Source organism: Nilaparvata lugens, chromosome 12 (assembly GCF_014356525.2).
Source record: "Nilaparvata lugens isolate BPH chromosome 12, ASM1435652v1, whole genome shotgun sequence".
In the NCBI taxonomy this organism is placed as follows: Eukaryota; Metazoa; Arthropoda; class Insecta; order Hemiptera; family Delphacidae; genus Nilaparvata; species Nilaparvata lugens.
This window is the reverse complement of record NC_052515.1, coordinates 2,493,513-2,520,803: the sequence shown is the minus strand read 5'-3', so window position 1 is coordinate 2,520,803 and position 27,291 is coordinate 2,493,513. Positions and strand designations below refer to the sequence as shown.

The 27,291-nt window shown below is 36.6% G+C and overlaps 1 protein-coding gene across 1 annotated transcript; it reads right to left on the bottom strand.

Annotated features, from left to right (window-relative positions):
* Nucleotides 1-27,291, bottom strand: LOC111047882 (DNA repair protein complementing XP-C cells homolog). The gene is made up of 7 exons (XM_039438646.1): nt 27,077-27,291; nt 21,097-24,867; nt 19,057-19,307; nt 17,056-17,281; nt 14,268-14,436; nt 12,453-12,607; nt 1-630 (listed from the first exon to the last, which is right to left on the bottom strand). The coding sequence occupies exons 2-7, from the start codon at nt 24,841-24,843 to the stop codon at nt 439-441; spliced, it is 4,740 nt and encodes a 1,579-aa protein (XP_039294580.1). The 5' UTR covers nt 24,844-24,867; nt 27,077-27,291; the 3' UTR covers nt 1-438.

Sequence of the window (27,291 nt, the reverse complement as noted above, 5' to 3'; positions counted from 1 at the left end):
CATGAATTTATCAGCTCTCATCAACTGTAAATCTTAGACCCGGTTGCACAAAAGCCGGTTAAATTTTAACCGTGATCAACTTTACGAGAACCAATCAGAGAAGGCAGTTTTGAAAAGACGGCTTCTCTGATTGTTTCTTGTGGAATTAATCACGGTTAAAATTTAACCGGCTTTTATGCAACCGGCACTTAATCTAGTTATCTTAATCTATGTAAATCTTAATTTTAAATTTATTTTGGGAAAAAAATCTTCAACCTTAACCTACATCTAGTTTTATATCCCAACGACATTTCTACACAAATGTCTCCGAGATTTTTGTACATTTATTCATGGTACTAATAAGAATATATTCTTCTACATATACCGTACATTTAATCACTTTTTGTCTTCAATGTTTTTGCTTGTAAGGAATTCTTATTTTTGTTAACTACTTTGGTTTTACTTTTTCGCTGTTTTCTTGTTCTTGTGACCCTTACCAGAGGTGCCAGCTACCACCTCTTCCTCGATTTCAAAGCCATATTTCAGTTTGAGTTTTTCGCGAATGAGCAGACCTTTAATCAACCTCTTCCAATTTCCGTAGACCTTCTGCTCCATCTTCTCCCGGGCACGTTTTTCGGCTTCTTGTTGTTCCTGAAAAATTACAAACGATCCAAATTTATGAAATATGTAGTTCATATAAAATATTCAAATATGAAATTAATTGAAAATATTGGTAAGGAATGGTAATTGAGTGAGTTAGATACATGAATGCTTGGAAGGTTTGTAAAAATAGTTACTGAAAAATAATGAAATATTTAAATATGAAATGAATGTTGAATAAGGAGGGAATTATCTATTACAGAAATGGCTTCAACGGTTCGAGTCTACGGCCAGCCACGGTCGAGGTAGGATGAAAACCGAGTTAGCGGTTATCTAATAGATATCGGTTCGCTCGTCCCAGCCGGCCGGCTCATGCTTGTTCAGTACAGTTCCGAAACTGCAACGAGTTATTAGTTAATAGTATACGAGGATCGTAAAGTGATTTATATTAATTTTCGATAGGCTGTTTTCTGTGGTGACTTTGATTTATTCTATTCCACTATGCCAAAGTGTAAAGCGTGTTCTAACCCAGATGTAAAAGACATGATACAATGTTCTGTTTGCGCGAATAATTTTCATGCAATCTGTACGCGAATAGGTGATCCGGATAAGTTTAAGAAAATGAGTGCTGCTAACAAAAACTCCTGGAAATGCGATGCCTGTGTTCAAAATAAAAACAAAATCGTCGGTTCGCCAGACCCCGATAATGTAACCCTAAATAGCGACTCCACGATACTGATAGCAATTCGTGAACTAAGATCGGAATTGAAAAAGGACATAGCTACAGTTGCTTCAGATCTTGGTCTCAAATTCGATACTCTTTCAAAGTCGTTTGAGGAGGCGTCGCGGGGCTATGACGAACTAAAAGCGGAATGTGTGAATCTCAAAAGTGAAAACGAAAACTTGAAATGTGCCGTGAAGAAACTAGAACTGCAAGTGAGTGACCTGCAACAATATAGCCGAAAAAGTAACGTTGAAATAGTGGGAATTCCTGAGACGAAGGGCGAGGACGTCTACGAGTTGCTTTCCGTACTGGCGAGGTGTCTTCGGGTCGAGTACAACAAAGACGATATTTCAATCGCTCACAGACTTCCAAAATCTAGGAGGACTGGTCTCTCTTCAATTGTGGTCAAATTCATCTCAAGACGAAAAAGAGAATTGTGGATAGCCGCAGGTAAGGCGGCCAAGTTGAACGCATCGGATATCCATCAGTCATTTCCTAGGGACCTCCAGGTATTTATAAACTCTCATTTAACACCAGAAAATAAATCCACGCTCTACCATGCTAAGGCGGCTGTGAAAAAAGGCGAGATTGCAGCAGCCTGGCTCTCAGGAACCAGCATACAAATAAAAGTGAAGGAGGGAGACAGAAAGATACGTGTGCAGAATGAAAATCATCTTCTAGAAATAGTGGAATCGAATCAAAAGAGAAGTGGCTAATATAACTACTTTGTCACTCCTATACATACGAAATTAGATTTTGGTTCAACTTTCGCTCAAACATGTAGGAAAATAAGAAAATTTGATTATTTATTCATTCTCTTAAATTCAAGCCAGAAGGTATTTTGTTGTTGTTTTGAGCAAACTTATTTCCAAATAATTTATAAAAATTATAAAATTTTATGAAGGATTGTGAAATTAATAAGGGATATCTTTATTACGGCTTTTTTATTCGTTTTATTAATTATGTTCTAATATAGTTCAATGGACCACTCACAGAGGAAGTATTATGAACTAATTATTTACTTGTTCTCTTTAATTCAAGCCATAAGGTGTTGAAGTTTTTTTTTGAGCAAACTTATTTCCAAATCAAAGGTGTAAAAATATTTTTTTTTTTCTCTTCGTTTGTTTTATTATGTTCTTATTTAGTTCAATGGACCATCCACAGAGTATTATTAACATTATCATTCACAGTAGTATTATTAATATTATTGGAACCGAAATGTATTTTTTTATAGACCTATAGTGAAACAGATTGTGAAGCATTTTTTAATACCATAAATTTAATAGGCTCATGATATAATATGGGATACTAAGCTGCTCTATATTAATTTATATCTTAAAATCATGTTCTCTTTTTTTATAAATTTCAGTAGTTGATTATAGTTTCCTTATATCAACTTATGTTTTCAGTCAAGAGATTTACCGACATGAACACTCAATTTGTCTGGCAGAAATGAATGTGTATTCTAAAATGATACGTTTTCCATATTGAACAATCCACAAACATATCACTACCTAATTAACACTTAGGTCTAGCAGACATGGAGTTAAAATGATGTATGAATCAAGTTCTCGAAGTCAATCTGATATGTCATTAACAATTATGATGTGATTTAAAAATGTATATCTTTAGTCTACTGTATATTCTGATATCTATTCCGTTTGGATTGCTCTTCATGATATCTGTAAATATATTTTGTTCAGCCGATAAGCGATAAGTAAGTTAATGATTAGGTAGTGTTCCCAATCGTTGCCATGACCTGTGTTCGAAAATAATAAACATTATCATTATAAAACCCATTGTAATGGACTGCTTAGTTGTTAACCATATTAAATATATCCACGTTCATCATTACATTATTTATCATGCAATTTACTATTCTGCAATCATATAATCAGTATTGCATGGTTGTTGTTCGAACTACACAGATTGATAAACAGATTATCTTGCTAGCTTACTGTATTTTTATCCTGGCATAATAATATCGATGAAATTTTCTTAGGTTGGCTCAAGCACAGACAGTTACATGAACATTGATTAGCTATATGCTTATAAGACATGTCACATAGTTATTGAATATTAGGCTACTTACATAAATTTAAATTATTGGATGTTTAAAACTAAAAACTGAAAATAATGGATTGGTTCACTATTTATGGATTACTTATTCCTAAAAATGGATTCTGATATCTATTCCGTTTGGATTGCTCTTCATGAGATCTGTAAAATGTAACTATATTGTTTGTCCTGTGACGTAAGCGACCAGATGAAAACCAAGACCCACTACTACAAAACAAAAATTTTCGATTCTAAAAATAATCCAAAACTATTCTGGCAGACTGTGAACGAATTGTCTGGTAAAAGAAAAAACAAAGACCCCTTTCCACTGGACCAGTACACGGCAGGAAAGACATATCCGGGGAATAAAAGAATGCATGTAGCTGAAGAATTCAATGAATATTTTTCCAATGTGGGAAGCAACTTAGCTGATAAAATAAACCCTATAGGCCCACCGGTAGTAAATGACTCAGATTACGCAGTAGACTCTAGATTGATCCTACACACTATCGACAAGACAGAGTTGCTTACTTATGTGAATTCCCTGCGCGGCGGTTCGGCTCCTGGGTATGATTGTATTTCTGCTGATATCCTGAAATCCCACTTTCAAAGCCTATCTGATCCACTTCTGCATATCATCAACTTGAGCATCGCTTCGGGCGAGTTTCCTGACGCCCTCAAAATTGCAAAGGTGATTCCATTGTTCAAATCAGGAGACATAACTGAGAGTTCAAACTTTCGTCCAATCAGCCTACTTAGCGTATTTTCCAAAATTCTTGAAAAAGTAATAAAAGACCAATTAACAACATACCTTGAAAATAATAGACTACTAACTAATTCTCAATATGGTTTTAGAAAATCAAAAAATATTTCAGATGCTCTCTTCGCTATAACCAGAGATGTGAATTTTGCCTTGGGAGGTAATGAAAAATGTGCATTGATATTCTTGGATCTGGCCAAGGCATTCGATTCTGTGGATAGGGAAAAGTTGCTCAAGAAAATGAAACTGATTGGAATAGAGGGAGACTCATTTAATTGGTTTAAATCGTATTTCAGTAACCGTAAACAGTTTACTGTTATAAATGGAGGAAATAGCCAGCTGAAACAAGTAGAATATGGGGTAATTCAAGGAAGCACCCTAGGTCCATTATTATTCTTGATTTATGTAAATAACCTTGCAAGATTGAACTTGAATAGCAGGATCTATCTCTTTGCAGATGACGCTGCTGTTCTGGTTAGGGGGCCTGACTGGGAATCCGTACTAATTAGGGCAAAGAGAGACTTGGCGTCATTAAAAACATGGTTTGACCATAATTTATTGACACTCAATGTCAGTAAGACAAAGTTCATGCCGGTCTCCCTGAGAGATGCTAGCGACACCTCAGTTGAAGGGGTCAAGCTGCATACATGTGGTAACATTAACAATACCTCTTGTAACTGTGAGTCAATTGCAAGGGTAGACTCTTATAAATATCTAGGTGTGATTATTGATAATAGATTCAATGGTCTGCACACGTTGCTTATCAGAACAGCAGACTAAGAAAAATGATTTATGTTTTTAGGAAACTTAGAGAATATTGAACAAGAACGAAATCCTAACAATTTATTACGCATTTGTTCAATCAATTATTGAAGGAGGGATCCTAGCTTATGGAGGAGGATTCAGATCTATTTTGAATCCTCTATTCATTACACAAAAACTGATTCTAAAGGCTGCACTTGGGAGGCGTTGGGACTACTCGACTGAGGCGGTTTTCGCGGAGATGGAGGTGCTTGATGTCAGGCAATTATACATTAGAACTTTGGCAACATACATATTCAAAAACTATTCTGACATATTCAATACTATCACTCATAATTATACAACAAGGAGAGTAATTCATAACAATATCCAAATGCCAAGGGTAAATAAAACCATCTTCACTACTAATTCATACTACATAGCCCATGTTCTGTTAAAAAACTTACCTATAGCTGCAACAGACTTCATTAACTATAAAACATCTGCATTCAAAATAGCAATTAAAAGGTGGATTCGGGGTATCGGTAGAGGCGAGAGTTGTGAAAGATTGATTACTTCAGAGTTTAGATTCTAGGGCTGGATTCAAATGAGCTAAAAAACTAATAAAATCATAAGTCTTTACACATTCTATCACCGGTCACTATTACGAATTTTAATCATTATACTGGCTATTTTTCTGAATCTCCTGATTCTCTCTTTTTGAGGTGTGTGTGTGTGTGTGTGTGTGTGTGTGTGTGTGTGTGTGTGTGTGTGTGTGTGTGTGTGTGTGTGTGTGTGTGTGTGTGTGTGTGTGTATGTGTGTGTGTATGTGTGTGTGTGTGTGTATGTGTGTGTGTTGGCGTTTTCACGCCTTTGTGGGTGATCTGTTTCTTCGTCTGTTTGTTGGGTTTGGATGGGGGAACGACACTTATGGGGGCGGGAAGGGGTTTCTTGGGTTCCTAGGGGGTGGCATAGGAATAGGGGGGAGAAATTTACATTTACATTTAATGTAGTTTCATTCTCAGGGGGGGGGGTTTAGTGTCACTATTATTGAAATGTCAACAAGCTTAACCGATCTGTCAAGTACTGCGAAATATTTATATTATGCCTATTCCTACCTTAGACTCATTCTCGCACACAGGCAGTAATGCCTCTGCGAGAGTAAATATTTCTTAATATATATTTGTATTTCGCTGTCATTTCTGTGGTGCTTACATTGTCTTATTTTTATTGTAAAGTGTATTCTTATTTTATGATGTAGGCTACCACTGTGATTGCTTGTAAGACTTGTGAAATAAATAACTTTTTGAATTGAATTGAATTGAATTTTGGTTAGTTGATTTTATTTTAAATTATCTATATCCATCACGTAGTGTTTCATTCTCATGTTATAAATTTTAAAAAATATTATTGTCATGGCTTCCTTGAATTGATCTTTTTGAGTTTGTCACTTGCTTGTGATTTTGTTACTTTGTCTTATCGTTTGTAAGTATTGAGATGTGACCTGGTCTCCATAATTTTAGTTATTCTAGAGGTTTAAATAACCTCTTTTTCTTTCTATTGACATGTTTGCTGTACCTAGTTGTTCGAACTCACTGCCGGCGCACAAGTTTTCTTTGCCGGTAGTGCCATTTTGTAAGTTAGAATATTTATTTTATCAATCTGTATTATTTTATGGCAAATAAATGAATTTGAATATTTGTTATGTTCGTTACTGATCAAACAATCAAACAAAATCAAACATCATCTTCATTCAATCAAACACCATCTTCATCCTTCCATCAACCATGCACAAGCCCACGAATTATATGGGAATCACCCTCAAGAAAGACATTGATATTCTTCACAAACTGAGCTTCAACTGAGCGGAATCGATCTACAAACAGCGGAGTTATGATAGTTCAAAGACATAGGACCAGTTGCACAGAAGCCGGTTGAATTTTAACCGTGATTAATTTTACGAGAACCAATCAGAAAAGGCGTTTTTGAAAAGACGATTTCTCTGATTGGTTCTCGTGGAATTAATCACAGTTAAAATTAACCGGCTGTTGTGCAACCGGCACATAAATTATCAGGAACACAAGAGTGTATATCAAACATTCAGCTCAAGTTTAATTGAAAAAGGTAGATTTTACAAGAAAATCTATGTGAAATCCGAAGATAGACATTCAAATGCTCCAAAAACGTATATTTGAGTGAGAAAAATCGATCCACAAACGGCAGAGTTATGATAGTTCAAAGACATATATTATGAGGAAGACAAGAGTGGATACTGATAAAACAGAACACACCAAAGACCTTAAAGAGATATAGACCCACAATGCCTATGCCTTCCCAATGATAGCTCTTACTTGAAATTGAAGGCCGCCATTGGGGTATTTTAGCACGAGATATTATATCTATATATTTGTAATACTATAGATTACAAAGGCATTGGTATGTAATAATCTTATAGGAGGTTGCCCCCTCAATGGCCGATTTCAATTCCAAGTACGACACTAGCGCTGCATGTGAGTCTATGCATCTTTAAGGCCGGTTACAGAGCTCGACCGACCGTCAGTGCGTATGTACCATCCTGACCGTACGCATCGATGAATCAGTTTTACACATTCAGAGCTCGACCGACCGTCAGTGCGTATGTACCATCCTGACCGTACGCATCGATGAATCAGTTTTACACATTCAGAGCTCGACCGACCGTCAGTGCGTATGTACCATCCTGACCGTACGCATCGATGAATCAGTTTTACACATTCAGAGCTCGACCGACCGTCAGTGCGTATGCACCATCCTGACCGTACGCATCGATGAATCAGTTGTGTGTGTGTGTGTGTGTATGTGTGTGTGTGTGTGTGTGTGTGTGTGTGTATGTGTGTGTGTTGGCGTTTTCACGCCTTTGTGGGTGATCTGTTTCTTCGTCTGTTGTTGGGTTGGATGGGGGGAACGACACTTATGGGGGCGGGAAGGGGTTTCTTGGGTTCCTAGGGGGTGGCATAGGAATAGGGGGGAGAAATTTACATTTACATTTAATGTAGTTTCATTCTCAGGGGGGGGGTTTAGTGTCACTATTATTGAAATGTCAACAAGCTTAACCGATCTGTCAAGTACTGCGAAATATTTATATTATGCCTATTCCTACCTTAGACTCATTCTCGCACACAGGCAGTAATGCCTCTGCGAGAGTAAATATTTCTTAATATATATTTGTATTTCGCTGTCATTTCTGTGGTGCTTACATTGTCTTATTTTTATTGTAAAGTGTATTCTTATTTTATGATGTAGGCTACCACTGTGATTGCTTGTAAGACTTGTGAAATAAATAACTTTTTGAATTGAATTGAATTTTGGTTAGTTGATTTTATTTTAAATTATCTATATCCATCACGTAGTGTTTCATTCTCATGTTATAAATTTAAAAAATATTATTGTCATGGCTTCCTTGAATTGATCTTTTGAGTTTGTCACTTGCTTGTGATTTTGTTACTTTGTCTTATCGTTTGTAAGTATTGAGATGTGACCTGGTCTCCATAATTTTAGTTATTCTAGAGGTTTAAATAACCTCTTTTTCTTTCTATTGACATGTTTGCTGTACCTAGTTGTTCGAACTCACAGCCGGCGCACAAGTTTTCTTTGCCGGTAGTGCCATTTTGTAAGTTAGAATATTATATTATATCAATCTGTATTATTTTATGGCAAATAAATGAATTTGAATTATTTGTTATGTTCGTTTACTGATCAAACAATCAAACAAAATCAAACATCATCTTCATTCAATCAAACACCATCTTCATCCTTCCATCAACCATGCACAAGCCCACGAATTATATGGGAATCACCCTCAAGAAAGACATTGATATTCTTCACAAACTGAGCTTCAACTGAGCGGAATCGATCTACAAACAGCGGAGTTATGATAGTTCAAAGACATAGGACCAGTTGCACAGAAGCCGGTTGAATTTTAACCGTGATTAATTTTACGAGAACCAATCAGAAAAGGCGTTTTTGAAAAGACGATTTCTCTGATTGGTTCTCGTGGAATTAATCACAGTTAAAATTAACCGGCTGTTGTGCAACCGGCACATAAATTATCAGGAACACAAGAGTGTATATCAAACATTCAGCTCAAGTTTAATTGAAAAAGGTAGATTTTACAAGAAAATCTATGTGAAATCCGAAGATAGACATTCAAATGCTCCAAAAACGTATATTTGAGTGAGAAAAATCGATCCACAAACGGCAGAGTTATGATAGTTCAAAGACATATATATGAGGAAGACAAGAGTGGATACTGATAAAACAGAACACACCAAAGACCTTAAAGAGATATAGACCCACAATGCCTATGCCTTCCCAATGATAGCTCTTACTTGAAATTGAAGGCCGCCATTGGGGTATTTTAGCACGAGATATTATATCTATATATTTGTAATACTATAGATTACAAAGGCATTGGTATGTAATAATCTTATAGGAGGTTGCCCCCTCAATGGCCGATTTCAATTCCAAGTACGACACTAGCGCTGCATGTGAGTCTATGCATCTTTAAGGCCGGTTACAGAGCTCGACCGACCGTCAGTGCGTATGTACCATCCTGACCGTACGCATCGATGAATCAGTTTTACACATTCAGAGCTCGACCGACCGTCAGTGCGTATGTACCATCCTGACCGTACGCATCGATGAATCAGTTTTACACATTCAGAGCTCGACCGACCGTCAGTGCGTATGTACCATCCTGACCGTACGCATCGATGAATCAGTTTTACACATTCAGAGCTCGACCGACCGTCAGTGCGTATGCACCATCCTGACCGTACGCATCGATGAATCAGTTTTACACATTCAGAGCTCGACCGAACGTCAGTGCGTATGCACCATCCTGACCGTACGCATCGATGAATTAGTTTTACACATTCAGAGCTCGACCGACCGTCAGTGCGTATGTACCATCCTGACCGTACGCATCGATGAATCAGTTTCTTGGGTTCCTAGGGGGTGGCATAGGAATAGGGGGGAGAATTTACATTTACATTTAATGTAGTTTCATTCTCAGGGGGGGGGGTTTAGTGTCACTATTATTGAAATGTCAACAAGCTTAACCGATCTGTCAAGTACTGCGAAATATTTATATTATGCCTATTCCTACCTTAGACTCATTCTCGCACACAGGCAGTAATGCCTCTGCGAGAGTAAATATTTCTTAATATATATTTGTATTTCGCTGTCATTTCTGTGGTGCTTACATTGTCTTATTTTTATTGTAAAGTGTATTCTTATTTTATGATGTAGGCTACCACTGTGATTGCTTGTAAGACTTGTGAAATAAATAACTTTTTGAATTGAATTGAATTGAATTTTGGTTAGTTGATTTTATTTTAAATTATCTATATCCATCACGTAGTGTTTCATTCTCATGTTATAATTTTAAAAAATATTATTGTCATGGCTTCCTTGAATTGATCTTTTTGAGTTTGTCACTTGCTTGTGATTTTGTTACTTTGTCTTATCGTTTGTAAGTATTGAGATGTGACCTGGTCTCCATAATTTTAGTTATTCTAGAGGTTTAAATAACCTCTTTTTCTTTCTATTGACATGTTTGCTGTACCTAGTTGTTCGAACTCACTGCCGGCGCACAAGTTTTCTTTGCCGGTAGTGCCATTTTGTAAGTTAGAATATTTATTTTATCAATCTGTATTATTTTATGGCAAATAAATGAATTTGAATTATTTGTTATGTTCGTTTACTGATCAAACAATCAAACAAAATCAAACATCATCTTCATTCAATCAAACACCATCTTCATCCTTCCATCAACCATGCACAAGCCCACGAATATATGGGAATCACCCTCAAGAAAGACATTGATATTCTTCACAAACTGAGCTTCAACTGAGCGGAATCGATCTACAAACAGCGGAGTTATGATAGTTCAAAGACATAGGACCAGTTGCACAGAAGCCGGTTGAATTTTAACCGTGATTAATTTTACGAGAACCAATCAGAAAAGGCGTTTTTGAAAAGACGATTTCTCTGATTGGTTCTCGTGGAATTAATCACAGTTAAAATTAACCGGCTGTTGTGCAACCGGCACATAAATTATCAGGAACACAAGAGTGTATATCAAACATTCAGCTCAAGTTTAATTGAAAAAGGTAGATTTTACAAGAAAATCTATGTGAAATCCGAAGATAGACATTCAAATGCTCCAAAAACGTATATTTGAGTGAGAAAAATCGATCCACAAACGGCAGAGTTATGATAGTTCAAAGACATATATTATGAGGAAGACAAGAGTGGATACTGATAAAACAGAACACACCAAAGACCTTAAAGAGATATAGACCCACAATGCCTATGCCTTCCCAATGATAGCTCTTACTTGAAATTGAAGGCCGCCATTGGGGTATTTTAGCACGAGATATTATATCTATATATTTGTAATACTATAGATTACAAAGGCATTGGTATGTAATAATCTTATAGGAGGTTGCCCCCTCAATGGCCGATTTCAATTCCAAGTACGACACTAGCGCTGCATGTGAGTCTATGCATCTTTAAGGCCGGTTACAGAGCTCGACCGACCGTCAGTGCGTATGTACCATCCTGACCGTACGCATCGATGAATCAGTTTTACACATTCAGAGCTCGACCGACCGTCAGTGCGTATGTACCATCCTGACCGTACGCATCGATGAATCAGTTTTACACATTCAGAGCTCGACCGACCGTCAGTGCGTATGAACCATCTGACCGTACGCATCGATGAATCAGTTTTACACATTCAGAGCTCGACCGACCGTCAGTGCGTATGCACCATCCTGACCGTACGCATCGATGAATCAGTTTTACACATTCAGAGCTCGACCGACCGTCAGTGCGTATGTACCATCCTGACCGTACGCATCGATGAATCAGTTTTACACATTCAGAAATGATTGAATAAAAATAGAAAAACTCTGAATTCAAATATGACACTATTAATTGAATTCACTCATTATGCTATTCAATTCAATATCAGCTGATTGTCGGGCAGAGGTGTCAGCACATTGGTTATGTTACGATCGGGCTACTGATCAGTACAGCTTTGAAAGCTTCAATTTGTTTCAATAGCGCGTCAGTCGACCGATGGAACGGATGCGCACGAGCTCGACCGATGGTCTTCGTACGCTGTATAAAACGCATGGTCCTGACCGTGCGCAAGCGTGCCGTCAGTCCTGCTCTGTATGGATACATGGAATATCTATGGAAAAGACAAGCGCGACCGCCGTACGCACTGACGGTCGGTCGAGCTCTGTGACCGGCCTAAGGTCTTTGGTGCGTACTGCAGTGACAGACAGTGCCTGCTTGATTCTTTTCATCACATGACCTGATATAACAAAACCTGGTAATAAAATTATTTGAGTTTTGAAACGCATGAACTAACCTGATGGCAACCTTTGTTTAAGATGGAATTTAACTTTGAAAGAGTTTTAATAATCGAGAATAAATTGAAATAAACAAACTAACCTTTTGCCAAACTTTACAGTTAAGATGAAATATATTTATTCAACTATTTCAATAATCGAGAATAAATTGAAAGCCTGGACTAACCTGATGCCAAGCTTCGGTGAGCGTCTCTTCGAACTCCTCGCAGACGACAAACCCATCCATGACCACGTGACTGGAGCCTCCATGGAAGTCCCACCCCACCACTGCCTGGGCGCAGTCTATCTGCAACTTCCTCGCCACTCGGTTCAGACCGGGCACTAGAACACATCATCACAATAACATATAAGATTCAAGAATGAAATAAAAACACAAATATTTTGTCGATTCCACATTACAATACTATAATAGCGTTGACACATAGGTCGCATCTTGAAAAGTGAGAATTAAGCATTTTTAAGATAAGATAAGATTCTTTATTTCGCAACCAATTTACAACAGTACAGCGCACAAAACTAAAAAAAAGATAGCAAATAAGAATAATAAAACAATACTTAAGACAACTTTTCAACCGAATAAATATGGAATTTGCTGATAATACTAATTGTATTAATTCTCATTATAGGATGATGAAATGTAATCTAGCACAGCTACACTGTTTTACAAGCTCGATTTGCACACAAAGGTGACAGTGAACAGCGAAAATATAATTCTAATTAGACTATTCTCACGTCTTACCCAGTGAGTAAGAATAATACCATTAAAACTAATGGGAATAAGATTTTCACTTTTCACTGTCACCTTTGTGTGCAAATCCAGCCTTAGTCAGTTTGATGATGTGAAACTATGGTTTTGTATCATAAATAGATCTACAATCGACTAAATCTGCGGTTTTTTTCCACATTACGGAACGGTTCTAAATTATCAATCAATACTCTATTACTATTAATTACCAAGAAGGAAATAATTATGTTTATATAATAGTAGCTACTTTAATCTACAGTATAGTGGCCAATCTTGAACTTATTATAAGGACTGTTGAAGGATGAGAACTTCAAGTGTACTGGGAGCCAATTACTATGTTCATCCACTCACTCACACAATAATAATGATGATGATAACAATCTTAGTCTAAATATAAACTGAATCTGATATTAGATGAAAAACACAAATACAATATTGAAAATTAATTGAAAACGAGAATTATTAAAAATTATGAAATTGATAATATAACTGGGGTGGGGCTTTCGAAAGTCATTTAAATAACTTATTTATCACTCAAAAGTGTATTATTAAAACAATATTGAATAAACCTCGATTGCATCCAACGAATCTGCTATTTGAAGAATTTAATGTGATGACTGTAAGGCTATTGTACTTGAAAAATTTAGCAAAATATATTATAAAGTATAAAAACAAATTTTTATGATATAGTTCAATGATATAGTTCAATATGATTTAAGACCAAATACAACCTATAAATATAAAATTTATAAAACAAAACTAACAGTAGTTAGAAGACAGCTCATTTATATAAGTACAAGATTCATAAATGAATTGCCTTTTGATATGGAAGCAAAAATTAATTACAAAATACTAAAAAATTGGATAAGAGAAAACTATTTCTTTTCAATTGAAGGCATAATCTAATTTTTTTGAAACATATTTTAAAGCGTGGATTATTTTTTTTCTCTAATATTATATAAAACTAGGAAACAACCAATGTAACTAGCTGATTGCAACTCTCACCAGCGGGCAAGGCTTGATTCCTTTTGCTGGTGATGCCGGATTACCATTGAGAATCTAATTATGATTATGGTATTATTTATGCTTAATTTTTGTTTTAATTATTTTATGCTTTTGATTATAGAATTATGTATTTTCTTTTATTATGTTTTGAATATGTATTTATTGTATGGCAAATAAATTATTTGATTTGATAGAATATACAGAATTTGAATGAATGTTTTTGAAACGCACATTTGAGGTGTACAGTCCCGGCAGGAAGCATGCTGGGTTGAAACAGTTCAACGTTGCCATACTCGTTACGAGGCACCTTGCCGTCTTTTGCAGGTGGTGGTACATAGTCGTCCACTTGCCAGGGGCCAAATAGAGGCAGCGGTAGATCGCTCCTAAATTCACCTGTCATCTGAAATAATCAACATAATGAGAAAAATATATTGATATCTATGTTTCTTTCCAACTCTGAAGTAGGGTTTACATTAGTCACGTTAACACGAACTCGGTTTTTTTAGCGTTTAATTAAAATGAGTGATTTTGAAAATATGAAAGTCAGATGAGAAGTCAAGTTTTCATAACCTCAAAAGTATATAATTATGGACTGAAAAATCGTATTAATCTCAAAGTATTCTTCTTACTTCTCATACTTTTCTTGAATTATACTTTTACTTTCCTTGCCCTATTACGATAGGTAAGGAAAGTATTGCTTTCCGAAAAAAATTAAGGTACCCCAATTTCCAAATTTCTATACGTTTCAAGGTCCCCTGAGTCCAAAAAACTGGTTTTTGGGTATTGGTCTGTATGTATGTGTGTGTGTGTGTGTGTGTGTGTGTGTGTGTGTGTATGAGTGTATGTGCGTCTGTGTACACGATATCTCATCTCCCAATTAACGGAATGACTTGAAATTTGGAACTTAAGGTCCTTTCACTATAAGGATCCGACACGAACAATTTCGATCGAATGCAATTCAAGATGGCGGCTAAAATGGCGACGATGTTGTCAAAAACAGGGTTTTTCGTGATTTTCTCGGAAACGGCTCCAACGATTTTGATCAAATTCATACCTAAAATAGTCATCGATAAGCTCTATCAACTGCCACAAGTCCCATATCTGTAAAAATTTCAGGAGCTCTGCCCCATCAATGCAGATAGATTCCCAATTATCAGGCTTCAGATACAATTGAAACAAAAAAATCAAGTGGAGTAGATTGAGCATGAAAATCTCTACAATTAATGTTCAGTAACATTTTCACCTAAAATTGAAAATAAGCTTTAATTCGAGAAAATGTGATTATTCAATTGCACATTATTGATGATTCTATTAAATCATTCACTATGAAGAGATAGCAGACCTCATGTATGTCTCCAGCGTTATTGCCCTGTCACCAGCTGGCTCAAATATTTGAATAGTAGACTTGAGATGCGCGGGAACACTAGCGTCAGTGATCAATTTTCATAACGGCAAGGAAAGTTGTGTGAGTGCGCCACACCAGATTTTTTTATTTAGTTGTTTTATGCACTCTACATTAACTGACCATTTTCATCGCATTTTCTCATTTGCAGATCGAATTGTACCTTCTAGATTCAAGTTGAAAACTTGACTCTACAGAAATTGAAGATAAGTTAACTTTGGTATAGTGAATTCAAGCTTATGTTCTTGACTTCAAAATTTCAAAATACATTCATTCTATACAAAACTTGAATTCAAGTAAATTTGACTAATGTAAACGTCCCTTGAGTGGAGACTGTAGACGTGCTGTATTAACGGCTGCAGTCAATTACTGTATGTATATTGAATATAATGTAAACGGCCCTCAAGGAATTGGACCCTGACTTACCTTGTCAAACTTGGGCCTGGCCTTGATCACCTTGTAAGGCTCCTCTCCGGCTCGCACCACCTTGGCGAACTTAATCCAGGACTCGCGACAATGCAGCTCGGCCACACATGACCAATGTAAACTCACCTTCAGGGAAATGGACCTTACACTTGACTAATGTGAACCCTACTTGAGGAATTTATTAATGTCAACAAAAAATTAACATACAATTCATACTTACAAACATAAAATACAAATTATTTATAAAATAATGAATATTTACATAAAATATCATATTCTAAATAATATTGTTGCATCCCTCTTTAAGCAAAGCTTGTGATGAGGGATGGTGTATCTCTAGAATGTTGGATAGCATAAGATACTAATATACATCGTAATATTAATAACATAATTAGATTTTATAATTTTACATTACAATATCAAGAAAAAAAGAAAAAAGAAAATTCCATTCTCTTATGCTATTTTCATACAAATGTTGCTCTTGTAATCAGTATAGGCCTAATTGAGATTCAACTATAATATGTTCTACATCAAAGATAAAGATCACCAATATTTAAAAATAAAACAACAAATTCTCTTCTGCTCTGTTATACTAAGTAAGATATGTATTTTAAGAATAGAATTGAGATTTACAAACAGATTTGAGAAATAAATCAAAATTAGTCTTCATTTTGTCTCCCTAATAAGTAGTGTCGAAGATACTGTCTAAAAGTTTTGAAAGTGAAAGAATAATAACAAATTGGTATACATGGGGATGCTCCAGAAACTTCAAGCAACAGACGGTTTAAAAGTCTAGGACCATAATACGCTGCATGAGCACTGGCAGCCGCTGTTCTACAAGGTGGTTCTAGCAAAAATCTCTCATATTGTCTACGAGTAACATAGCCGCCATGAGGGGCTATAGGGAATCTATTGGGCCACGAATAGACAAAACTAGCTAGGTCAAGATCATACAAGTGCTCAATACTGAGAACATTAAATTCTTTATACAGCAAATTTGTTGGATATCTAACCGGTTTTTTCAAGCATATTTTAATAATTTTCTTATACAATACTATAAGAGGCTTAAGAACGGTAACACCACAACCACCCCAGCCAATTATACCATATCGCACAACTGATTGCACAAGCGCAAAGAAAACCATTTTAATTTGCTCAACTGTAAAAATTGAACCTTGACTTATCACTTACCTTGTCAAACTTGGGCCTGGCCTTGACCACCTTGTAAGGCTCCTCGCCGGCTCGCACCACCTTGGCGAACTTGATCCAGGACTCGCGACAGTGCAGCTCGGCCACACACGCTCGTGAGTAGACCGGCTCGTTGCGAATGAAGCCGAGGGTCGGCGCATCAGGCGGGTAGATCGCCTGGAACTTCAACAGGTGCCGTTGCAGGGCGTAGAGTGGGTGGTTCTTGTACCTGAAACAAGTAACAATTCATCACTTGTTTCCGAGTTGCGCCCGACGCCGTGAGGCACTAAGGGTTAGGGAAAGTTGATTTATTTGACAATAGTATTTAAAAACACATCGTAGTCCTTATATTACTTGTACAGAGCAAAGAACCTGTCATAAGTCACTATCATAATATATTATAATCGAATCCTTCAGTTTTACTTTACAAGACAGTAACAATTCATCAATAATTATCACTTGTTTCCGAGTTGCGCCCGACGCCGTGAGGCATTAAGGGTGGGGAAAGATGATTTATTTGACAATAGTATTTAAAAACACATCGTAGTTCTTATATTACTTGTACAGAGTAAAGAACCTGTCATAAGTCACTATCATAATATATTATAATCGAATCCTTCAGTTTTACTTTACAAGACAGTAACAATTCATCAATAATTATCACTTGTTTCCGAGTTGCGCCCGACGCCGTGAGGCATTAAGGGTTGGGGAAAGATGATTTATTTGACAATAGTATTTAAAAACACATCGTAGTTCTTATATTACTTGTACAGAGTAAAGAACCTGTCATAAGTCACTATCATAATATATTATAATCGAATCCTTCAGTTTTACTTTTTGTGTAGTTGAGAAGTTGATATTGTGGTAATTATTCATATTGAATGAAAAAGACTAAGAAATTGTCAAAAAACACTGATTTCAGTAATTCACACATAATCTCACTGAAATCAGTGGTTTTTTGACAATTTCTTAGTCTTTTTCATTCAATCCTTCAGTTTTTATGATATGAATATAATTTTTGAATTTCATCACAAGTTGTGTATTTTATCACTCAAAATAAACCCCTAATCGTGGAAGATGAAGAAAAAGTGTTCTTATTATGCTACTCTGGCCCGGTTGCACAAAAGCTGGTTAAATTTTAACAGTGATTGATTTCACGAGAACCAATCAGAGAAGGCTTTTTTGAAGAGACAGCTTATCTGATTGGTTCTCGTGGAATTGATCAAGGTAAACATTTAATCGGCTTTTGTGCAACCGGCATTGTGACTCATCGCTTGTCTGCTTGTCAGATGTTTATGGGACGATTAATTTGAGCTGTTTCATTAATTGAACTGTTGATTATCCAAAGTATTAGATTGAAGTCAAATTACATCAAAAGGAAAATATGTCTAAGGGATTTTATTATACTAACAGGTAACCCGAACTAAACAAATGTAAACATTACATGAATTTTTGTTCTATTTTGAAGAAAATGAACTTATTATTAGTTGTACCGTAGAGAAACAATAGCGTAAGTAGATATCCCATGGTACATAGGGCGTTTATGTCGCAACTTTTACTGTTATCTCAAGCCGATTACTGCCGATTTTTACTGTTTTGACCGGGTAAGAGTGTATGAACGGCACAATATGAGAGACTACCAATGTCATAAAGCTTCACAGGAAAGAACTACGTGGACTATAAGCTTGAGATAACAGTAAAAGTTGTGACATAAACGCCCTATGTACCATGGGATATCTATTTATGCTATTGTTTCTCTATGGTTGTACTGACTCAGAGAGACAGAAGTAGGCAGCGGTTGATCCTCTATCTCCATATCAAAGTCCATTAATTGAGGAATTAATAAATAATTAACCAATAATTTATTCTACTCACTAAGTAGCTAATTTTCTTTACTAATTTCAGCAAATGTTTCTTTCTGGATTCGGTTGATCCTCTATCTCTGTCTGTCCAAATCCATTTATTTATAAATTAATTATTAGCTAATTAATTGATTGTACTCACTCAGAAATAGAAGTAGGCAGCGGTTGGTCCTCCATCTGTCTGTCCAGATCCTCATCCTCCTCACGATTGCGCGCGTTCCGGGGAGGGGCAAACGGACGGAGGGCTTCCCGCCACCACTCCTCACCATCCACCCCGCCGCGCTGTTTGCGAGTCACCGTCATGAAGTGCGGCACATACCTCCGGGTCACGTCCTTGACGAACCGGCCGTTCTCCCAGCCCAACACATGGGTTACTGGTTGACTAGCTGACGACTGCAACAAAACCACAAACGACTTTAAATTATATTTATTCATAAAATTTATGAATTCAGGGCTAATTTCTTGTTTTTAATATAATTAAATATATTTGTATTTGGTATAATTTATATTCTTATTCTATTAGTTTCAAAGGGTACTATTTTTATTTTTAGCTTATGGCAGATACACAGCACATATAAAGCTCATGAGTCTCAAATGTCTACATTATTTATCTATATATATAAAAGCGAAATGGCACTCACTGACTGACTGACTGACTGACCGGACCAAAAACGTTCAAATTTGGTAGGTATGTTCAGTTGGCCCTTTAGAGGCGCACTAAGAAATCTTTTGGCAATATTTCAACACTAAGGGTGGTTTTTAAGGGTTTAAAGTTCGTCTTTTAGCATGTATATTCTTCTTATTCTATTAATTATAATTGAAAAAAGGCCATACCATATGTTAATATAGAACTATAATCTAGAGAGAGAGTACCTCTTCGAAACAGTTTTTAACTGGTAACTAAATTAATAATTCTGTCAGGTTGGCATTAAGTTGAGTTGATTTTGTTAGGATGGCGCCAAGTTGAAGATTGAAATGCATTTATCGCGGAAAAATTGATTGGGCACTGCTACTTCAATCCTGGGAATATTATATTACTAGCAGTCAGGCTCGCTTCGCTCGCCATATCCGTTTAGCCAGACGTTTAGTCTGGACCCCCGACTGGGTCGTCCTAACATAATGATAAAAATGCTCAAATGAAAAATGCAGGCGAGCGAAGCGAGCCTGCTGATCTCATTCTTGGACGATCCAGTCAGGGGTCCAGGAGGCGGAGCCCCCTGGCTAGACGGATATGGCGAGCGAAGCGAGCCTGACGGCTAGTACACTATATTTTTTCAATTTCTTCAAGATGTTGTGTAGTTTTTGGTCAGGAGAATATAAGTTTGTCTGACTGCATTATAAGCTATTCCATTTAGCGTTTCCCAATGGAGGCGAACTAGGGTACTATAAAGGGTAGGCTACTTCTATATGAATATTATAGATATTTATTCAATTAATTTCATTTCAATAATTATTCAGTATTAAACAACTTTCAGAAAAGTCCCACAGGCTCAAGCCTTTTAACGTATTCACAATAAGATGACAGTAGAAATGATAGGATTGCACAGTTGCCAATAATTCTGTTATCACCACCATCATTTCTATTTAGTAGAAATAGTGAGGTTCACGTTATAAAGGCAGTGTTTGATTAGCAATGGTATTGCTATCCTTTTCTATCATTCAACAAAGCGGATAGCGCTATCTCTTTCCCGCTTTGCTCAGTTGCCAGATCGTCTTTCAACAATGTAAAATTAATAATTAATCAACAAAATATATCATCACAATTATGAAATTGATGGATAATATCGTTTCTTGGTCAATAGAATAGAATTGATTATTGTAAACGGAATGAACAGTTAATATTACGGTGCGTACAGATATACGTGCCGCGAACATTAGCAATTCACTTTTAATCAGCTGATGCCAAGCTTTTTATATCTATATCTTATACCGTTTCTTTAAAAATACAAATGAGCAATTCACTTTTAATCAGCTGATGCCAAGCTTTTTATATCTATATCTTATATCGTTTCTGTAAAAATACAGATATAGTCAGCTGATTAAAAGTGGATTGCTCATGTTCGCGGCGCGTATATCTGTACGCACCTTTACATTAATAAACCTGTCAGCTACCGTCTATAGAAGGTTTTAAATCTATAGAATATTCTCAATATTATTCAAATAAATACGGAAAAATACTCACATATAACTGCTGCACACAGTGAATCATGCCCTTGGTGAGGTCCACACAGATCCACTTCTCCTCAGCCTCCAAAAACACCTCAGCCCACTCATCTGTCGCGTTTTTCTTCCTCATTTTCTTATTCGCCTCATTCTTCGCCTCATCGTCACTAGACAAAACCCTACGATCTATCTTACTGCTCTTACTTTTAAAATAGGACGACTCCATCTCGAATTCTTCATCACTTTCATTCTTTTTCTCATTTTTCTTCTTCTTTCCTCCCACTGAAACCCTTCTCTTCTTCTTCTTCTTTTCCTCCTCATCTTCGTCGCTGGATTCCTTCAAATCCTCCACCAGTTTCTTGGATTGTCGTTTTCCTCTACCTCTTTCTTCCTCCTTGAGTCCATTCTTCTTCGGTTCCTCTTTGTTTTCGAAATACTTCGATGTACCTCCCACCGATTTCTTACCGATTTTCTTCTCCTTTTCCATCTCTTCTTCTTCTTTCTCCTTCAATTTATCTCCCTTTTTAGTAGCTTTCTTCTCCTTCTCTTCTTCTACTTTCTCCTTCAATTTACCTCCCATTTTAGTAGCTTTCTCCTCCTTCCCCACTTCTTCCACTTTATCTCCCACATTCTTCCCAGCCAACGATTTACTCCTTGATCCTCTCCCAACATTTTTATCACCTGTTTTCTTTGACACACTACTTCTTCCATCTTTCTTTTCATCGGGCACCTCTTTACTTTTCGGTGTATTATCATCATCTTTCTTCAACACACTTCTTCCTCTACCCATCTTCTCTCCAACATCTTCATCAGGAAAGTTTTTAGGTTTTGGTGTAACAATATCTTTGCCAGCCAGTTTAGTACTGCTTCGGGAAACTCTAGAGATTTCCGATTTATCCACAATATTAGCCCGTTGTCTAGAGTTGCAACATACGAATTCTTCGACGATATCTTCGTCTAGATTGGATTTTGCAGCTGTTTTTGAGCGGGTTCTACCTTGGTTTGCCTTGACTTGAGATTTATCTTCTTGATTATCTTCATTTTCCTTAGACTTCAAATCTTTCCCTTCAGATTTATCTCCACTTTCCTTTGTATTTAAATCTTTTACTTCATTTTTATCCTCAATTTCCTTTGTATTTAAATCGTTCAGTAGATTTTGATCCTCAATTTCCTTTGTCTTTAAATCTTCAACTTGATTTTGATCCTCAATTTCCTTTGTATTTAAATCTTTCACTAGATTTTCATCTTCACTTTCCTTAATCTCAACATTTTTTCCTCCTTTCTTCACATTCCTCTTTGAACTACGTTTGTTAACTTCAGATCTGAGACTCTCTTCCTTTTTAGCTACATCCTTATTATTCTGATTCCTCTTTGAAGTCCTTCTGATTATTTCAGGACTACTTTCAGGACTACTAATTCTCCCATTCTCTTTCAATTCTCCATCCTTTTCCTTCATATTCTTAGCTGCTATCTCCTTCTCACTCCCCTCTCCTTTAGTATCCTTCTTCAAGCTCTTTCTTGTCACTTTCTTTACACTTGGTTCATCCTTTTCATTTGCTTTCTCCAGGTTATCTTCACACACTTCTTTCTTATCATTATCAATTTCAAATTTCTCACCACTTGGTGTATCATTCTCATTTTCTTCATCACTATCCATAACTTCTACCTTCATAGCGCTCTTTCTTGTAGTTTTCTTTGCATTTGATGAGTTTTCACAAATTTTCACAAATTTTTCCACAGTGGTTTCCTTTACATCTTCTTCTTCTTCGTCTTCCTCCTCCATTTCTTCAACCTCCTTCTCTTTCTTCCCCTTGGTTACCTTCCTAGATTCTGAATTTTGCGAGCCTGCATCACTGTCTTTCTTTGTGATTTTCTTCACAATATTTTCACCCTCCTTTTCTTCTTCTTCTTCACCCTCCTCCTTTTCTTCTTCTTCTTCACCCTCCTCCATTTCTTCAACCTTCTCTCTCTTTCCCTTGATTGCCTTCTTAGATATAAAATTTTCCAAGCCTATATTGTCTTTCTCTGTGATTTTCTTTCCACTTGTTAGACCCTCCTCCTTCTCTTCCTCGTTTTCTTCTTCCTCCTCTTTGACCTCTTTCTTCACCTTATTCTCTCCCTCTTTTTCTTTCTTTTTCTTCAAATTATCAGTATCTTTCTTAGATTTTCCGTCCTTTTCTCCCTTTTTCTCAACATTGACCTCTTTCTTAACCTTATTTTCTCCCTCCTCTTTCTTCGATTTATCAGCATCTTTCTTGGATTTTCCATTCTCTCCTCCCTCTCTCTTCACCTTATCAACTTCCTGTTTAGATTTTCCCCCGCCACTTTTCGAATCAGCATCCTTCTTGTTAGATTTTCCCCCACCACCACTACCTCTCGAGCTAATCACCGGTTCCTGTGGACTCTTAAATGTGAACAACTCCTTGACCGGCGGTTTCAGCGGCACAGGTCTCAGGTTAATAACGAGCCTCACCATCAAGCCTAACGCACGAAGTGTAGCAATGAAAAGCATCAGCTGATCGAGCCTCGAATCCGCCATCTTTTTATTGAACTGCACCTGTAAGCTCTGACTTGTCACGATTTTGTCAGGTCTCAACTTGTCTTTCCCCAGAACTGGGTCAATCTTTACCTTCTCCCTGAACCATTTCACGAAATTCTCGAGGTAGGTTAAGTCACACCTTTTAGGAGGGTAACAGTAGTTGGAAGGGATGATAGATAGGGCAACCCCCATCAAATCCTCACAATTTAGAACAGAGTTTAAGTAGTTCCCATGAGCTATCCAACATAGAAGGTGTACCTTATGTGCGAAAACTTGGTTCTCTTTTTTGACAAGGTTGAACCTTCTTTTCAGGGCTGCCTCTACGTCACACGATTTTTTCTCCTTTTTCTTCTGTGAAGGGAACGCGATTGTTACTTCCACCCCTTTCGAATTTCTCTCCACTCGATTTGTTTCCTCATACTCATCTTCATCATCAGATGATGACTGGTTGTTCTTCTTCATCCCCCCAAATTCCACACCCTCGCCCATAGCTAACAACTCCATAACATCAACGTTATCATCCCCACTATTTTTCACCTTTTTTCTACCAGAACTGGGTACCTTCACACGTTTACCACCTCCCAACCCTCCACCATCTCTCTCTTTCTTGATCGCCGCAGCTTTCAACACCTCCTGGTTTTGGATAATTTGCGAAAAATCAAAGTACTCCACCTCCTTCCCGTCATTTTCCATCTCTCCGTCACTGTCTTCAGATTTGACATCCTTGTTCAACCTCTGGAACCCTCCCAGATCGTCCAACGAATCAGGAACTCGTTCGAATTCGTCACTACTGCTGTCGCTGTCCAATAGGGTGCGCTGTTTCTGCGCGGGAGATTTGAAATTTGTCGATGTACCCAGTTTGAAATTGGAGGGAGATTTAAAACTGGCGGGAGATTTGAAATTAGTCGACGTTCCCGGTTTAGCCATGTACCAGGGTGGTTTCTTGCGTGCTCCTGACGAATTTGGTTTGAAAAACTTCGATTCTCCTTCTTCTCCCTCTTCTTCTTCATCTTCGCTAGAACTAGATTTGGTTTTCTCTTTAGTGGGATTGTAGTCGCTGTCTTCATCTGTGTTGTCCATTGGTGAAAACTCATCTTCATCTTCGTCTTCTTCTTCAAATTCTTCTTCACTCTCGTCTTCTTTGGTAGTTTTCTTCCTCTTTGAACTGACTGCATCTTTTTCCTCAGGTTTGTTGAGGGAGCGGCGCTTGGGTCTTGCCCTCAGCATGGTTTTGAAGGTGATAGGTGTATCCTGAAATTGAATAAAATATTAAGACTGTTGAAAGAGATTAAAAAATATTATATTATGTGTTGATACTTAGAAGTATTCAAGTGAGTTTAAGATTGTTGTAGAAGATGATGATATTAATATTATTTGTTTATATGATGATGTTAATATTATTTGATAATATAATTTGTGTTTTCATTAATATTATTTGTTTATAAGTTATGATACTTATGAGTAAGTATTCAAGTAAATGCCACAAGTAAGTGGCACAGTGTGCCACCTCATTATCTTAAAATGTGCTATTTTGGCTTTTTTCAGAGCGTGATTTTATATGGCCTCCCCCTCTGGGGTGGAGCCACAGATGTCGCCCGAGTCCTTCGTCTCCAAAAGAGGGCCCTGAGGATTATTTGTGGGGCTGGTAGATTAGCCCACTGTCGCCCACTCTTTATCAAAGAGAGGATCCTCACCGTCTTCTCCCTCTATGTTCTCCATACCAGAGGCTGAGCAGAACTCGGACTGGTCTGGCTCATATGTCTATCAGCCTCTATAATAGGCTGCCTCTGTTGGCCAGGGATCTGCCTGCGGTGCGGTTTCGAGGGGCTCTGAGGAGCCTGCTGACGGATCACCCTCTGTACTCACTCCGTGAGTTCTGTATGTTGGAGAGCAGTGTGGTGAGTACCTATTTTCGTATTTGATTTCTGCCTCTGAGCAGTTGTTTTTTTTACATTTTTGACGTGTCTCAGTGGGCTTCACTTTAGTGATCCCTTTTATGGACTTATTTAAATAAATACTAAATACTAAATACTAAAATTAAATTTTATGACACGATCGATCCCACAAGTGTGGGTAATAGACGAAGCAGAAGGAGGTACGGTATAGAAGTTATTAGGCTAATTTAAACATGTTGAGAAACTAGTTTCGGTTGTTATACCACTATCAATATTTCAAGCTTTCAGTTTAGGCTACTAGGGATAGATAATGTAGAGTAACAACAGATGCTAGTTTATCATCAATATGTTTTGGTAAATAATCAGTGTGAAAATCTCAAGTAGTTTTTAATCAATATTACAATATCATTTTAACGACTAGGACCAGGTAACACAAAAGCCGGTTAAATTATAGCCGTGATTAATTTCACTAGAACCAATCATAGAAGGTGTTCTTGGAAAGACGGCTTTTCAAATTTGTTCTTGTAGAATTAATATTACGGTTTTAAATATTTAACCAGCTTTTGTGCAACCGGCTAAGTACTGCAATATTACATGATTAAATAATCTACTGAAATATTAGGTTTCATGATTATAATTTATTGTGTTGAATTTAAATATCAAGTGGGCCTAGATGAAACTAATGCTAATAACTTATCAATTAAGGTGACTATTATTAGTTAAATACATGTTAATTCAGTGTTATTTAACACTGTTGACCTTTTTTAGGAACACCCCCAAGATTGGATTCTCAGCCTCCCCCAATAATTTCAAGGACGTAGTCTGCGTCCAAGTCTCCCCCTATGGGCACCCATGGTTAGTTGTTAAAATATTATAAAACTATTATCCATTTTATTTAATAAAAAACTAAGGACTATATTATTTCAACTTCATGCCGACTAAGACATCAAACTGATAAGTAGGCCTATGAGGTTTTCTAATAATAAATTAAAAAAGGTAAAGATGTTACATCGAATTTATTCACTTTAGAAATTTATATATTTGTCAATAAGATTGTTTGGACATGTTTTGGCATACCTAGACAGAATTATCAAGAAAAAATAAAAATCTATTCCTCTCATAATAGCTTCAGAGGAATTTTCAGAAGTAGAACAAAGAGAATTAGTAATTCATTATGTAACAGAGTATGTGACCTTCATAATTCCCTCCAAAATTTGCTCAAGATATTTGCAAAACTTGAAAATAGTCATGAGTTCTTATAAAAAAATTTAGGATGAATGATACTGCGTGAAGATAAAATAGCCATGACTGACAACGATAATATAAATCGATAATAATTATTATTGATTCCGTTCCGTAGTTTTGAAAGCATGCTGCTCTAAGTGCTCTTATAAATTATTCTGCCTTATCCAATTGATTAAGTAGCTTGCTCACTCTTTAAAAATAATAATCACAAAAGAGTATTAGTGAGAATATAAAGAAAAGCATAATTTTTAATATTTGAATATCACAACACAATGAATATAATAAAATTATGCAACAAAAAATAATTACTCTCTACTAACCTGTTTGTAAATACCGTGACTGGCTTGATGGAATTAAAAAATATTCTATTTTATTTCACTTGATAACCAGTAATTGGAAAAAAACAAGAGATAATGAGTGAACAGTTGATTATGATCTTAATGACTGTCAATTCATTATAAATTTATAATTTTGAAATACATTATTTGAAGCGCCGAAAACATAACCTTGTTTGTATTGAACGGAATGTGACTTC